General features: G+C 43.4%; 1 protein-coding gene across 1 annotated transcript in view; it reads right to left on the bottom strand.

Moving 5' to 3' along the window:
• PDE1C (phosphodiesterase 1C) overlaps positions 1-16,039 on the bottom strand; it is a 430,287-nt gene that overhangs the window by 379,406 nt on the left and 34,842 nt on the right. The window contains exon 2 of the mRNA XM_054019358.1: positions 2,138-2,188. Coding sequence (XP_053875333.1) covers positions 2,138-2,188 — 51 coding nt within the window. The remainder of the gene's footprint in view (positions 1-2,137; positions 2,189-16,039) is intronic.

Below are 16,039 nucleotides of genomic sequence, written 5' to 3'. Positions count from 1 at the left end.
ACAGTCTTTCTTCCGCCAAGTAATCACACAGCATCATAAAATGATACGTAGTGGAGATGGAAAATTCCCATTAGGCGATCTAATCATCTCCATACTACTTTCTAGCACTTTGTCCCATCAAGTTTTAAATGGCCGATTATGACTGGGTGCCTGGATGGACTGCATTGAGAATGCCATACGCAGGGCAGACTGCAAGGGATAGGGCAGACTATCCCCAAAACTGGTGATTTATTCTATAGATTCATTTAGCCAGTAACAAAACAGCTTCTGTAATACCACATTGGTTAACAAAAACGTCAAATACAGTCTCCCTTAAGCATTCCAGCCCTTGTCTCCCATCTAGACAGCCAAATCTAATATAGTGAGAGATTACTGAAAACCTGATTCACCACATGGGAGGTTCACCAGTCCCAAAGGACTGGACACTTATCCCCAGATCAATAGGAGTCTCAGACCTTACCCAATAATCACGCTGATGCCAATGTTTTAGTAACTAGAACTAAAGGTTTAATAATAAAAAGAAGAAAGTTGCAATTGGTTAAAAGATCAATATACACACAAATATGTGTAAAGTCCTTAGGTCAGTTTCATAGTACAGATGGTGAGGCTGCTGATTTGTAAGACTTCTTCTGGAATCAATTTAAAAGGTTATAGTCCAATAGGCAGTCCAGGTGTATACATAGTCTGTTCAAATTCTTCCATGAGAATTCCAGGGTGATCCAGAGTAAACCTAGAAACCCCAGTCTTATGCCTTAGACCAGTGGTTCTCAAACTTTTGTACTGGTGACCCCTTTCACATAGCAAGCCTCTGAGTGCGACCCCCCCCTATAAATTAAAAACACTTTTTTATATATTTAACACCATTATAAATGCTGGAGGCAAAGCAGGGTTTGGGGTAGAGGCTGACAACTCGCGACCCTCCATGTAATAACCTCACGACCCCCTGAGGGGTCCCAGCCCCCAGTTTGAGAACCCCTGCCTTAGACCTTCCCTGTTAAAGTTTAAGCAGACCTGAGATGGCATGATCAGGCGGGGCTTTCCTTTATAGCCCTCTAGCAACCTGACAAGCCTCTTGTCACAGCAGGACCTTCCCCAGAGGAAGAACTGGCAATGATCCATGGACCATTGCTTTGAAGCTAATCTTCTATTTCCTATGCATACACAGGTAAACTAGTGCATTCATTCACATAAGGCAATTATAGTACTTTATTATAGCATAGAAAGTCAAGCTGAAAACAATGCAGATAATATTATTAGTTTCCTACAGGATCTTATATCTTTGATCTTAAGGTTAACTGAACCATCTTCATGAATAATAAGGCAATTAAGACATGAAAAGGAATTAGCATCTACAAGCTAATCTAGTTACATGGTTAAACTCCTAACAATATATAGGTAAACACAGACAAATACACTTAGCTTCTACCCTTGATTTACAAATAAACCTACAAATAAATGGGTTAATGATTGCTGGTCTAATAGATCTCTTTGAACTTCACATACAAGTAGGTTGTCTTGATTACATTTCAGTGCCTCTTGTTAAATTGTTATGGATCATACACAGGTTGTCTGTCTGTCAGTGTCAGACCAATGTGAATAAACTTCTAGTAGCCCAAGGAAGTTATTCCCCAGCTAATAGATGCTTCTGTTTCGGATTCATATCTGACTCAAGTTCTCTTTTGCTTAATTTATACTCCCTCTAGTATCACAAACTGAGTGTATATATAGCAAGAGGTGCTGAAAGATTTACTGATTTGGTTAAAAAGCATCCTTGCAATACTATTTTAGGGCCTGATCCAAAGTCTGTTGAAGCCAAAAGGAGTCTTTCCATTGACTTCAGTGGACTTTGCATCAGGCAATTATTGAACATCTGTGTTGTTATAACAAAAGAGCAATTTGAAACAGGAAGGTAGTCTAGAGCTTTAAAATTCTCCCTGCTCTGAAGAAGGAATTCCATTCAATATCATTGCGTTCTTGTAACAGACATTTCCTGCAAGGTCAGGAGGAATTTTAAGGCTCCAGAACTCTATATTGTAACATAAGCTGGGGTGCCAGGAGTTAATGAGATTTACTAGAGATACATTTCTATGCAACACAGTAGGTGTAGAAGTGAAAGAGTTAAAAATTGGTTACTTACGAGCAAATCGTGAAAGCGGTCGAGCATTTTTGTTGCCTGTCTCATTTGCAACTGAAAAGAGAAAAATATTATATTAAAATGTGTATGTCATATTGGTATTTTCATTAATATTAGACAATACCCACATCTAAAACATATAACTAGGGCCCTACCAATTTCATGACCATGTAAAATGTGTCCCGGACCGTGAAATAACCCCTTCCCCATGAAATCCAATCTCCCCATGCTGCTGAGAGCGCCTCAGCTGGGGGCTCCTAGCTGCTTATCCAGGCCAGGGTAGGGAGGGACTGGAACTGTTCTTCCCCTGCATGACTGCTCCCAGTGGGGAGATCCAGGGCCGGCTCTAGGCACCAGCAAAACAAGCTGGTGCTTGGGGCAGCACATTTTTAGGGGCGGCATGGCCGGCGCCAGAATGCCGCCCCTAAAAATGTGCCCGGCCGCCCTAGCTCACATCCGCTGCTGCTGCCACGCCGCGCAAAACAGCTGATTCACACGCTGCTACTCGCCCTCCCTCCCAGGCTCTCAAGCCTGGGAGGGGGCGGGGGGGAGATCCCGAGCAGCCGCGGGGCGCTTTCGCGCGCCGCTGCTCCCCCTCCCTCCCAGACTTGAGAGCCTGGGAGGGAGCGGGAGAAGCGGCGCCCACACCGCGGCCACTCGGAGTCTTCCCCTCCCTCCCAGGCTCTCAAACCTGGGAGGGGGGGGAGACTCCGAGTGGCCGCGGCGCGGGAGCCGCTTCTCCCCCTCCCTCCCTCCCAGGCTTGAGAGCCTGGGGGGAGGAGGCAGGGCTGGGGATTTGGGGAAGGGGCGGAGTTGAGGCGGGGCAATTAAAGAAGGGGGGGCAGCCAAAATTGTTTTTGCTTTGGGCGGCAAAAATCCTAGAGCCGGCCCTGGGGAGATCAGACCCCACCTCCAGAGAATACAGAAGTGAGGATAGTAGGCAAGGAAGGGTGTCCTTTTGTCCTGCTTCCAAGTTGGACTGGAAATACCAGTGAGAACAATCTTTCCCTTATAGCATCAAATGCAAGAAAAACTAATTGTGACAAGAAAATGGTTTCATAAACTTCCATGAAGACAACACAGTATGTTGAAACAAAATATTTTTTTAAAAAAAATATCCAGTTTCATTTCAGGTTTCCCCTCTTATTCTCAAGTCTTTTTACATTTATCAAAACTGGGGTAGCACTTGTTATCTAAATGCTCAGAAAGATTACAATGGAGTCTATGGGCAACTGTAATTCTCAAATGAGCCAGCAGATGGTGCTATTATTAAGAATTATACTGTATAATCTCTTCCATTTGATTTTCAATCTCTCTCAGTAAAGGAACATGTATAAAAGCAAGATGATGAGCACAAGTGAACTTGATGCTGCATTTCTAATGAGAACTTTGCTGCAAGGCTATCAATTATTCCTCCTTAAGAGCATCCATGAGAGCAACCCAAGACAGAGGTGTGTAGAAACGATCTCAGATTTGTTTAATGGAAAGGGCTGGGAAAGAGGGAGTGGAGAGGAGTTCTGTCCCTTTTTGTGTGTTTTATAGTGTACGAAATTCTCAGAGATGTTTTCCCCTCACTTGTTTTTCACAGTGGAAATTCCAGTCTTGTTTCCCATATTTTTTCCTGAAAGACACTCTGGAGAATAGCTCAGTGGTTTGAGCATTGGCCTGCTAAACCCAGGGTTGTGAATTCAATCCTTGAGGGGGCCACTTGGGGATCTGGGGCAAAATCAGTACTTGGTCCTGCTAGTGAAGGCAGGGGGCTGGACTTGATGACCTTTCAAGGTCCCTTCCAGTTCTAGGAGATGGGATATCTCCATTAATTTCTAACTGAAGAACTAGAAGGTTTGTGTCATTAGAAACTTTATGCAAATAAAACCTTTGTAACTGAGAAGGGATTTCTCTCTCCAGAGTGTTTGAAATGGTTTGGGGTTTATTTTATTAAGGAAAGTCAGCACCTGTGCAGCCCTGCATGTGCTGTCAGGAGGAGGGAGTGGTGCGCTCCAGCTGGATAGCGTGGGTTCATCATCATGTTCAATTTTTGCAGGGAAGTGTTTGCAGCTACTGCCCTGCATCTATTGGGTTTCCTCCCTCCTGCCTCAGTCCATGCTGCCTTGTAGAGGGTGAGGCTACATTAACAACAGCGTATTAACCCTTGAGGGCTCAGCCAAAAGCTAGTTCATCATTTAGCAGCAAGGCATTCCCTGGGAAATATTCCACCCTCTTACTCCACCACCTCAACCACGCTTTACAATCATTCATTGCTGTGTACAATATTAAACTGCTTGTTTAAAATTGTTTAAAACTTATACTGTATATGTATATAAATGTCTTTTGTCTGGCAAAAAATATTTCCCTGGAACCTAACTCCCCCTATTTACATTAATTCTTATGGGGAAATTGGATTCGCTCAACATCGTTTCGCATAAAGTCGCATTTTTTAGGACCATAACTACAACGTTAAGTGAGGAGTTACTGTAATTTAACTTGCGTTGCTCAGGGGTGTGAAAAAACACCCCTCTGAGCAATGTAAATTGACTTAAGCTGTAGTGTAGACAAGCCCTAAAAACTATTTAACTCAAAAACCTGACAAATGCTTGGGGAGACTTTGTTAATCAAATGTGGGAAAGAAGTTAACTTTTAAAGGTCTAAGAAAGTAAGTCACCATGCACACCCAAGGAGATTGCTTGTATTTCTATAGTAACACGTAATGTCACGACACCTTTAAGTCTATTTCTTCACATCCATTCTTCAACCACAACCTACCCCTTTTATGTTGTGCTCTCGGATGATTTTTAAAACCAAGCATAAGCCTGATGCAATTCAAAATAATGAGGCTCTGATTTTCAAATGGTGTGTCAATAACTTTGAAAATTAGTCCCTAAATCTTGCATGCTCATTTGGACACCTGAAACAAGTAATTGGATACCTAACTTGAGGCTTCCATGTTTGCAAATTGGACTGTAACGTACTGTAGCTAAGAATGTCGTCTGGATTTACAATTAAAAAGCCAACTCCCCTTTTAAAATATAGTGTTAATGCTACCACTACAGCAATAAATTCCAAGCAAACTGGGGAAAGTCCCAGAACAACACTAGTAAACTGCCACAGCTCATGTAGAGAAGAACATATGGCATTTGGGGGTCTATTCTCCATACACATGCCTAAATTCCATTAACATTAGTAAGAGTGATGCACAGACAAATGGTTTGCAATTGTCAGATAATCTCCTTCCAGAACCTAATATGCAAATCATGAGGTAATATTTACTTCATTATAGAAAAGTGACATTGATGAATGATGGCGTAAGGTCTTCGATTCAGAGTCTGAAATCCTGGCCCTGAAGTCAATGGCAAAATTCCAAGGATTTCACCCTCAGATTTTTATTTTACTTTCTTTTTTACTACTTCTATCTTCTGCATCAGGAAAGTTGGTCCAGTGGTTAGGGAACTAGTGGAGGACTTCGGATAATCTGTTTCAAGTCTCTGTTCTGATATGGATTTCCTACATGACCTTGGGAAAGTCAATTAGCCTCTCTTTGCCTCAGTTCCGCATCTGTACAATGGAGATAATAGCACTTCCCTACCTCACAGGGTTGTTGTGAGGATAACTACATTCAGATTGTGAGATGTCAGATACAGCAATAAGGGGGAATCACATAAGTAGTATAGATACCCCTATAGTCATTTAGCTTCTATTGATCTCAAATCCACCCTACTCACTCCCCAGCAGGTGCAGAGGTCTTTTAGTTGCAGAACTATTGCACAAGACAAGGAAGAAGAGGAGAAGATTTGGGGATATCACTAAATGGGTCCACACTAGGGCCAACTTTTCACAGTGCCGCTTTTTTCTATTCATGAATTATCAAACAGACTTTTAAGACCAGATCTTTAGCTGGTGAAAGTCAGTGTAACCCTACTGACTACAGGACAAACACATCAATTTACACCAGCTTAGGATCAGGGCTTTACACTGTACAAAAATATTTGTTCTTCAACAAATGGTTATTCCAACATAATACTGCCTATGGATAGATCGCAATTGAGTTAGCACTGGGACTATCACTTCCATTATAGTGCTATTCATATTGCATGGTAGTATTTGTGCCATGTGACTGGATACTTAGATCACATGGTCTTGTGTTGGTCTCTAATGGATGACATGTGGCTTTCAAGATGGTGTTTACACTGTTAGTACAAAAACTCATAGAATTTCCCTTCTGCAGACCTAAACTGTTTTTGTGCTAAGCTGTGCACATATACACTTGTTCCTTAACTTCTGCATTCCACCCCAGAGGTGGTTAAATATCAGTGCTCGCTTTAGTATTATCTGTGTAGTTTATAAAGCAATTTTGGTTCCTTAAGAGAGAGAAAGAACTGCTATAGACAGTAAATGTACAGTAAGTTATTCTCATTACAGTGAAAATTGGGCTAACATTCCCCTGCTATCTATGGTCATCAGTCTTAATGGGCAGCAACATATCAGCTCCAATCAGAGTCCCTCATATCGAAAGCACTATGTTATGCAACCACCCATCACAATGGCCAGAAGTTGTACCCTTTCGGTTTGTTATTATTGCAATAGTAAATATATTATATGCACAGTTTGTTCTCAGACTAAAATGGACTACTCAAATATATGTGCATTGTATGCCAGTTTAAATATTAAGCAGGTTCTCAAATTTTTAACTTCACTGGACAAGCATATTATCTCCATTTTTTTTATTTAAAAAGGTAGCAATTTCAACAGTATGCCTCCTCAATCAATCAAGCTGTCAAAAGTTCTTTGTCAAAAATCTCTAGTACAATTCAGAGAAAAATATACCAATTTGTAGTAATAACTCACTCAGACTGACAGATGAAGACAACTGCACATCTTCCCCACTTTGCCATTTAACAAATGAGATGCCAAAAAACAAAAGCCACAAATCACTTTATCAAGAACTAAACAAAAAAATATTAGAAATGGACACGCAGCTTTAGATAAATGAAGAACACTTCTCACACATACATATAAGCACACAGTTCATGCAAAATTTGAACAGAATTTTCTTTGAGGTTAAAACACCCTTTTTCTCATTTTCATGCACCTTTCCTTAAAAACTTGCCAACTGCTTGATAGAACTACGTAACTTTTAACAGTTAGTATTGGAACTAAGTAAGTTATTTCCTAGAATAATAAGTATGGGGAACATACAAGGCAATACTGCAGACATTGAGATAATCATATCTATTTATTTTAGGTCATACGAGCCAATTTTTCAGTAACCAGGACCATAAGCAAAAGAACCAGAATATGATTTTAAAAAGCTATTCTTGTGGAATTTCTGATCCAACCAGAAGCATGGGATGATCTCATGAGACAATTGCTCCTTGTGCAATTTTCAGTCCAGTATTGAGACCAAAGCAGCTCCAATCATTCAGATAACCATGGAAACTTTATCTGAACGGGAACCTCTAAAGCTTTTGAAGTTCACTCATCACTACTTAAATTCCATGCACATGATCTTTGGAAAGCTAAGTGAGCTGGTCCCACAGTCTCTGAATCAAAGAACAGTTTGTTCCCTACCTAACTCTAGTTAACATTTTTAGCTCTCCAAGGATTTCTTTTGTGCTCAAGTACAGTACCATTCAATAATTTCAGCAATTCAACGAGCTGCATTGCCACTACTGTAACCAGCAGTAGAGCGGGTGGTGTAATACAGGAAAAGGAGTCAGCAGAGACACTAACTTATGGAGTAGTGAGTGTTGAATCTATGTAATATGCTAATATTTTGCTGATTAAAAAAATGTATATCAGAATGATGTACACCTCTATGGACTAAAAAGCCTGCTCAGTTATTAAAACTTAAGTTATTTAGATGGAAAATGCACCGCGTTAATTTAATTTCTCACAGATGTAATCATTATATAATAATATTTTGCATTTCCTCAACGCCTTCCTTTTGAGGATCACAAATCACTTTATAGACATGGTTCCATTTCAAAATACTCCTGTAACAGAGTATTATTATTATCATCTCTATGTACAAATGGTGAAAGAGAGGCACATTCTATCCCATGTTTTCAAAACTAATTCTAAATGTATCTGGGAAAATATGTGCAGGCTCTCTGCTTAGCTGCCTTTACGCACATCACATGCTATACCTTCTCAGTCATTGGAAGAAAACTGTCAAATATGCTAACAGATTAAATGTTTTCTATATGAAAGGAAATTAAACTGTAGATCAGTCAGATTCCTGAAAGAAAGTTAATTACTGTGGAAGACGCTTTGCTCCCTCAGGTAACTTAAGTGTGCATCCTTGAAAGCACATCCACTGACTCTACAAGCACAAGATTTCACATCATCTGTGTTCCACTAACAAACATGAAAATGTTTTCAGAACTGAAAGACTAGGAACACAAAATAAAAGAGTAGCAGAGAAGCAAGGCCAGTATACGTGTAACAGGAGAAAAGCAATTAATTTATTTTGTACCAATTTATCCATTCCCCATAGACAGAGTCAGATTTTTATTTACTGGTTTGCCTGAAAAAGTGGGGAAGGTGTTAACCAATTCTGACTATTACAGACATTCTATGAGCAGAAAGCATCCCAGAGCTCCGGGCATGCATAACGAGATGCCTACTAGTACAGCCCTTCATGGGTGGGGCCTACTTCCACATAGGGTGACCAGATAGCAACTGTGAAAAAACAGGACAGGGGGTAATAGGTAAAAGAAAAAGTCCCCAAAAACAGGACTGTCCCTTTAAAAACAGGACATCTGGTCACCCTACTTCCACCTCTTTAATCCCCAGTGTCATGAGCCCCTTTGGAGAGTACAAAGAGAACAGACTGTGCTTCCCTGAGCATAGAGACTGCAATTACGGCTGGCTTTTATACATAGGGAGTTGAGGCACTTCGCAGTTTCTCCCTTCTGCCCTTCGCACCTGCATAAGTACCAAACACAGTCAGTCTATGGGTAAATATTCTAAAAATCTACTGACATTTCAGGACAATGTAGTGATGAACAGGAAAAGGTCTCAACCACACAGAGACTGAAAGCAAGAGAGATGGTTTTATCTAAGGGTATGTTTACACTTGCAGAGTTTTTGTGCTGTACATTTAACCGGTGATAGGGAACCAGTGAAAGAAAAGCACTGGTTTGTGTACTCACTTAATTCCTCAGGCATCAGAGAGTGTTTACACTAGCAGCACTTCCATCACCAATGAGAGCAGTGCTGTAGGGCAGCTATCCCACAGTGCAGCTCTCTCTATAGGTATTGGGGGGATAGGGAGTGGGTGAGTGGAAGGCATTCTGGGTCCCTGCTCAGTGCCCTGTGCTGCAGTGCTTTATGTCCCAACAGCCCCATTACTTCCTTGTTTCTTTTGTGGCATTTTTTTTTTTTAAACCTGCTGTCTGGCTGCTTTCCCTGCCACATCTACAAGCAAAGGGAAAGGGAGTTTCAAACTTCCCAGGGCTTACAGGGGGAGGGCGGACGTCCGTTTACCTAGCGTCAGAGCAGCGGAGATGCTGGCCAGAGTGGTCACTTTTGGAACTGTGAGATATCCTTCGGAGGCCAAAAGGTGTTTACACTGGTAGAACGTGTCTTCACTTTCAGAACAGTGCAAAAACAACAGTGGTAAGAGCTGTATGCCTCTCATGAAGGTGGTTTTCTTTTTGCAGTGAAACTTCTGAGTTTAGTGTAGACGCTCCCGCGGTTTTAGCGCAAAAAAAGAGACCTTTTGCGCTTTAAATAGTGAGTGTAGACATAGCCTAAAAGTCCAGCTTTACTACCATAATGAATGTGCCTAGTCCAACTCTTAGAGTCAATGGAAATACTCCATTCCACTTCCAGGAGATTTGGGTCAGGCCCTAGGAGAGTAGTACTCTGAAATTATTGCTCAGCCTCACAATTTCAGGTGTTTACTTCAAATTTATTTAACACAATCAGGTTACAGCGCACTGACAGCTGTTTGTGTGCCTCTGGGAATGCACTAATATGACACCAATAAATAAGAAACATTTCCACTGTACAGCCTCATACACCAGATGATCACTGCATGAGACGACGAATTTCAAGTGGCTCAAGATGCAGCTGTTAAATTAAGAATGAAAGCAAGAGAAAAAGACGCAGATTTTTCCACTCTGTCATGCCTGCAGTTGGCAAAAACTGAAACAATACATTGTCAAAGGATTGCAAGAGATTTTAGGACTATGACTCCAATTAAAGTGTATTCATAATCTGACATTATGGATAGAGCTGGTCAGATAATGGAATATTTTTTCCCTGTGGACCACTTAAAAAATAAGGTTTGTCAAAATTTTCCATGGAAAAAATTCTAACTTTTTTCTCAGAACACTGAAAAAGAAACATTTTGACCACTAGTCAGCCTATCCCATTCCTGTAGAGTTAATTTCACAGCACTCAGCCAGCAGCACTTCCAGACACTTGGAGAGAAAAATCCTTGTTAAAAAGGGATACTACCTTGTACTTTCAGAGCATGCATCTCTACAGCCTTGAACTCCGTGTAGTCTTTGCACCTGTGCTAGGAGAATAAAATGCTACCACTAGCACAAGAGTGAGCGGGAATATTATGAGCTGGTAGCATTTTACACCCACACAGGTGCAAATAATGACACAAGGCAGTGGAGAATAAGGCCCTTAAAGTACAGTTCTACTCTGAAAAATTGAAGAGTGATTAAATATGCTCAATAAACACAAGCACAATGCTGCTACATCCTCACTGTGAACCCCGTGAGTACCGTTTGGGCAGCAAATAGTAGATCAAATCTGGACAATCCGGATCCTGAATACAGTGGTACTGGAGTGGTACTTGTTGGTTCTTCGCTTTCCATCTTTCAACTCAACGTTGAGGGGCTATCAGCTGAAAAGTGCTCAATAAAAGTCAGTAATAGAGGATTTTGCAGTCTGTCACAAAGTCAACTTTATCTGTCTCCAAGAAACGCATATTGATTCTTTCCTTGCCAGTATGCTGACAATAAGAGGCTACAACATTGTTAGTTACAATCTACATGGAAATATGGCAGATCCATTTATATGAAATCAGATACTTATTATGTGGAGACCTTACCAAGTACTTCGCCTCACTGGGACATTATAAGAGCTACAGAGAATCTGATAAAAATGCACTGTATCTCCTAGACTTCTATAAATAATCTCTCTCTCTCTCTCTCACACACACACACACACACACACACACACACACACACACACACACACACACGACCCTAGACAGTCAATCACCTTTTTCTCTCCAAACTGTGGAAGCAGGGCTATTCTCCTGACCTCAGTTGGGTCACTTCAGCAGGGAGCCAACTGTTACCAGCCTCCTGCAGAGGTCTTGGAAACCTCCCACACAGTCAGCATCCCCTCCCCCCAATTCTCACTTGGAGAGGAATGATGATCCACAGTAACCACTATCCCTAGATTGAGGTGAAAATACAGAAGAGCAGACTGGAAAAAAATACTCAGAGCTGCCTGACAAGTATATAGTGTGCCTGCCACATAATACTCTTGCTGAAAATGCCTACACTTGCTTCTACAAAGCAGTCTACAAAGCAGCCACTAAATCCAAAAGACTTATATACCCTGCTTAGATGAAAAATGTGCAAAACTTCTGAAGCAGTATGAAGCATTGGGTGACTCAGAGACAGCAAACCACCTAATTGACAGCCTCAATGCCCGGTGCAGGCAATATTGGGAAGAAGTTGCAACAAATATGGATATAAAATATAGCAGGAGAGCATGGTGATTCACAGGGAAGCTTGGAGCAGCACAGAAACCACAGAAACTTGTGCAACTGCAAATACAACAAACAAACAGCAACACATTGATGCAAGACTTCTTTAGAATTCAGAGAGAAGACCATGGGCCTGACCTCTTGCAACACTAACTGGAAGACCCAAAAGCAGAGCAAAGTCAGGTCACAATATTGTGACAGAATACACCCCAGTATTCATCCACACACACACTACAGTATTGTGTTCATCTCTGTTCAAGGTATCCTTGTACGGTATCATTTAAAAACCTCAATTTGCTGATCAGTACTGTCCCGATAAAATGTGTGGCAACATTGTCTGTGAAGTTACAAGATTTCCCTGTATGATGTTCAAAACTCAGGCAGCACAGCAAGACAGACCTGTCTTGAACAAGAGTGTATATTTGCCTTGATTTGTATTTGAGCCGTAAACAGAGTCATCAAGCAGCAAGGGAAAACAAAGGAAGCTCAAAACAGGTGAAAAAGAAAGAGCAAAGAACACCTTTCCACACAGACTGTCTGTTGTTCCAGCTGGAAATGTTTTTTTAAAGGGGCGGACAACCATTCCAAGACATTCCTCTCTCTCTCTCTGCCCATCACTTTCTCTATGCCCGAGAATGCAAAAGGAAACAGCCATTGAACTTTGGGGGAAGGGTCCCGACCTGAAGAGTTTGGTCAGTAACCTTGCTGGAAGCATGTGGTGAGAAATGTTGGTTGATCTAATATAGTTTAAGTTAGGCACTTGTAAGTGTTTTATCTTTATTTTTCTTGTAACCATTTTTAACTTTTATGCCTCATTACGTGTACTTACTTAAAATTTCTTTTTGTAGTTAATAAACTTGCTTTATTATTTTATTTAATCCTTCTTTTTAAAGTTGAATTGTCTGGGTAAGTCTATTTAAGATAATAATGGACTTAAAATATTTGTACTGTCTGGGAGCTGACTGGGCAGTACAGAACATACATTTCTGGGGGGCAGGGCCGGTGCAACCACTAGGCAAATTAGGTGGCTGCTTAGGGCGCCAAGTGGTTGGGGGTGGACAAAAGTGCGCTCCAGGGTGGCGTGGAATGGAGGTGAACTAGAGCAAGGGGGCGCGGGGAGGGCCGCCTCCAGCAAGTAAGGGGGAGGCACACAGGAGAACCGCTCCCCGCCCACCTCTGCTCCGCCTCCTCCCCAAGCACGCCGCCCTGCTCTGCTTCTCTCCCTCTCAGGCTTGCGGTGCCAAACAGCTGATTGGCGCCACAAGCCTGGGAGGTGGGAGTAGTGGAGCAGCGATGGCGTGCTCGGGGAGGAGGCGGAGCAGAGGTGAGCTGGGGTGGGGAGCTGCCGCATGGCTCCCCGGGCCGGGGGGCAGGGGGGAGCTGCCGCAGGGGGGGCGCCTCAGGACGGGGGGGAGCTGCTGCAGGGCTCGGGGAGGGGGTGGAGCAGAGGTGAGCTGGGGTGGGGAGCTGACACACGGCTCCCCGGGCCGAGAGGGTGGGGAGCTGATGCGGGCGGGGCACCTCAGGGCGGGGGGGGAGCTACCACGGGGGAGGCACCTCAGGGCGGAGCAGAGGTGAGCTAGGGTGGGGAGCTGCCGCACGGCTCCCTGGGCTGGGGGGGACATGCCACGGGGGGGTGCCTCAGGGCGGAGGGGGTGTGGGGAGCTGCCGCAGGGCTCGGGGAGGGGGCAGAGCAGAGGTGAGCTGGGGTGGGGAGCTGCCGCACGGCTCCCCGGGCCGGGGGGGGGGAGCTGCCACAGGGGGTGGCGCCTTAGGGCGAGGGGGTGAGGAGCTGCCACGGGGGGGGGCGCCTCAGGGTGGAGGGGGTGCGAGGAGCTGCCGCAGGGCTCGGGGAGGGGGAGAAGGGCGCAAGGTGGAAGTTTCGCCTAGGGCGCAAAACATCCTTGCACCGGCCCTGCGGGGGAAACCAGGACTGGGGTTGGTGTTGGGGTCACAGGCCAGGGAAACAAGGCCAGTGAAAGCCAGGGTGAAAATGGCAGGCTGCAGTTACACCAATACTCAGGGTGTGGCTTGAATCCTGAAAAGATGTTTGTGAGCGGCCCCGGTGGGAGCTACTTCAGCAAGCCATTGTAAGGCACCCAAGGTTGTGGGGCAGGAATGACACAGCCTCCCACTGGTCTGAATTGTACTCCAGAATGTCACAAATGTGTATCTAGCTCACACTGGAGGAACTTAGTACTGACACATTCTTTTGTAAATTAGATGGCTTAATCCAGAGGGGTCACCATTTGCATCAATGACAAATACAGGAAAGCAGTCACTAGTGTGGGTTGAAAGCCAATTGCACATGAGATGAAAAACCAAACTACATTCACTGAAGTCAATGAACAAACATTTTCATTTGCTGGAGGTCCCAGCAGTCAGAGAGTAAGGAATTAATTGCATGTTTTCATCAACTAATCCTTTAGGCTCTCGAGATAATAGCACAGATTCGTATACAACAGAGAAAACAACACATTCCCAAGGAAGATGTCAGCTGACAAAGGTGGACAAAAGGAAACTGAGTTTCAAAGTGTGATTTCAGTGATCAGCTGAGGAATTTTGCTGCATCCAGGAAACTTGAAAGTATAAAAAAATAATAGATCTATTTCTTTCCAGATTTGGTACTTTAAAGAAGTATCCTCTTGTTAGTCTGAAAAGCATCCCCCATGTTGAACACTGAGATAATTCTATTATAACTGGTCAAATTAAGAATTAAATTGAGAAATAAAAGGTACCACCAAGATATTTTTCAGTGATTGCCTAAAGTTAGGTGCTTAAGTCTATATTTAGGCATCTTAAGTTAGGCTAGGTCTACACTACCCGCCTGAATCGGCGGGTAGAAATCGATCTCTCGGGGATCAAATTATCGCGTCTCATCGGGACGCGACAATCGATCCCCGAATCGACACTCTTACTCCACCAGCGGGGTAAGTCGACTCTGATAGGTCGCATTCAGCTACGCTATTCGCGTAGCTGAATTTGCGTATCTTAAATCGATCCCCCCTGTAGTGAAGACCTGCCCTTAGTGGCCTGATCTGCAGAAGTGTTGAACATGCAGGGATTTTTTTTATCCCTTTACCCCAAAGCTCAGGCTGATGGGACAAGAGTCTGTGTGCAAGTCTTCACTTCATGGGTATTTGGGGAGCAAACCACAAAGTCTTTAGTCCACTGATGTTCCACGATGGCTTGCCTGATGTCTATAGGCTTTCTTTAGATGGGCAGGAGATGACCCCTCATGTGGTAAACAAGTAGTTCACACTTGGTAATGCTTCTCTCCAGACTGTGGGGTTTTACAGTTTTATCAAACATTTCTACAGTTACAGAGCAAACAATTAAATATTACCTTATAGTATGAGATACAGATATTATAAATAGGATTAATATCTTTACCATTCTACAAACATTTCATAAACTCTCAACGCTAAACACATTCTTATCATTCTAATATCTATTTTAGCAATACTAATACACAAGCAAGCGGACTGGTTTCCATCAATGCATTTGTCAATGTTCAGTGAGATCCAGGGGCCTTGGCATGAACTGTCACCTGGTCTGCCAGCTTCATACCTTCCACAACGGTTTCTCCTTTTTTACTCTTCCTGCTCTCTCAATCTCCACCTCTGGTACTGCCTTGTGATACGGGGTTCTGTCCAACATGCCTCCTCTTTTGTGGGAGTGGAGAGAAGTGAATCAAGGAGGGACAGATTGAGGAAGCTGTAGGCAGAAGGCACAGCTGCTTCTACAGAGCACATGTCCCTTGGTAGCTTCTAATCCTGCTTCCTATCCAGGCAGGGGCAAAAGACAATGGCCAGATGCTCCTCTCAGCAGGATCCTCAGAGCAGCAGTGTACAGCTCCAAGAGCTGGTCCCCACACAACCAGGTGGGAGCAGAAATTATTGCTGCTGTCAGTGTAGGAACGTGGCAGGGTGGCAGCTTTTGCCAGCTGACCAGCAGACAAAGGGCAGGGACTTCCCCCCAGTTGTGCAAATGCAACTACTGCGACCTGTGCCTACAACCTTCCGCTGCCTCAGCCTAGCTTCCCAGCTCCCCCTTCAGGAACTGACAGGCTCCTCTTTCCCAATCACCACTGAGTCCAGGGGTCCCCCACACCCTTCCTCAAGATGACTTCTTAGTAAAAGAAGTTAGCTCCAGGGTAAAAAATT

This window comes from Malaclemys terrapin, chromosome 2, assembly GCF_027887155.1.
Source record: "Malaclemys terrapin pileata isolate rMalTer1 chromosome 2, rMalTer1.hap1, whole genome shotgun sequence".
Lineage (NCBI taxonomy): Eukaryota > Metazoa > Chordata > Testudines > Emydidae > Malaclemys > Malaclemys terrapin.
This window is presented reverse-complemented; position numbering and strand designations above follow the sequence as displayed.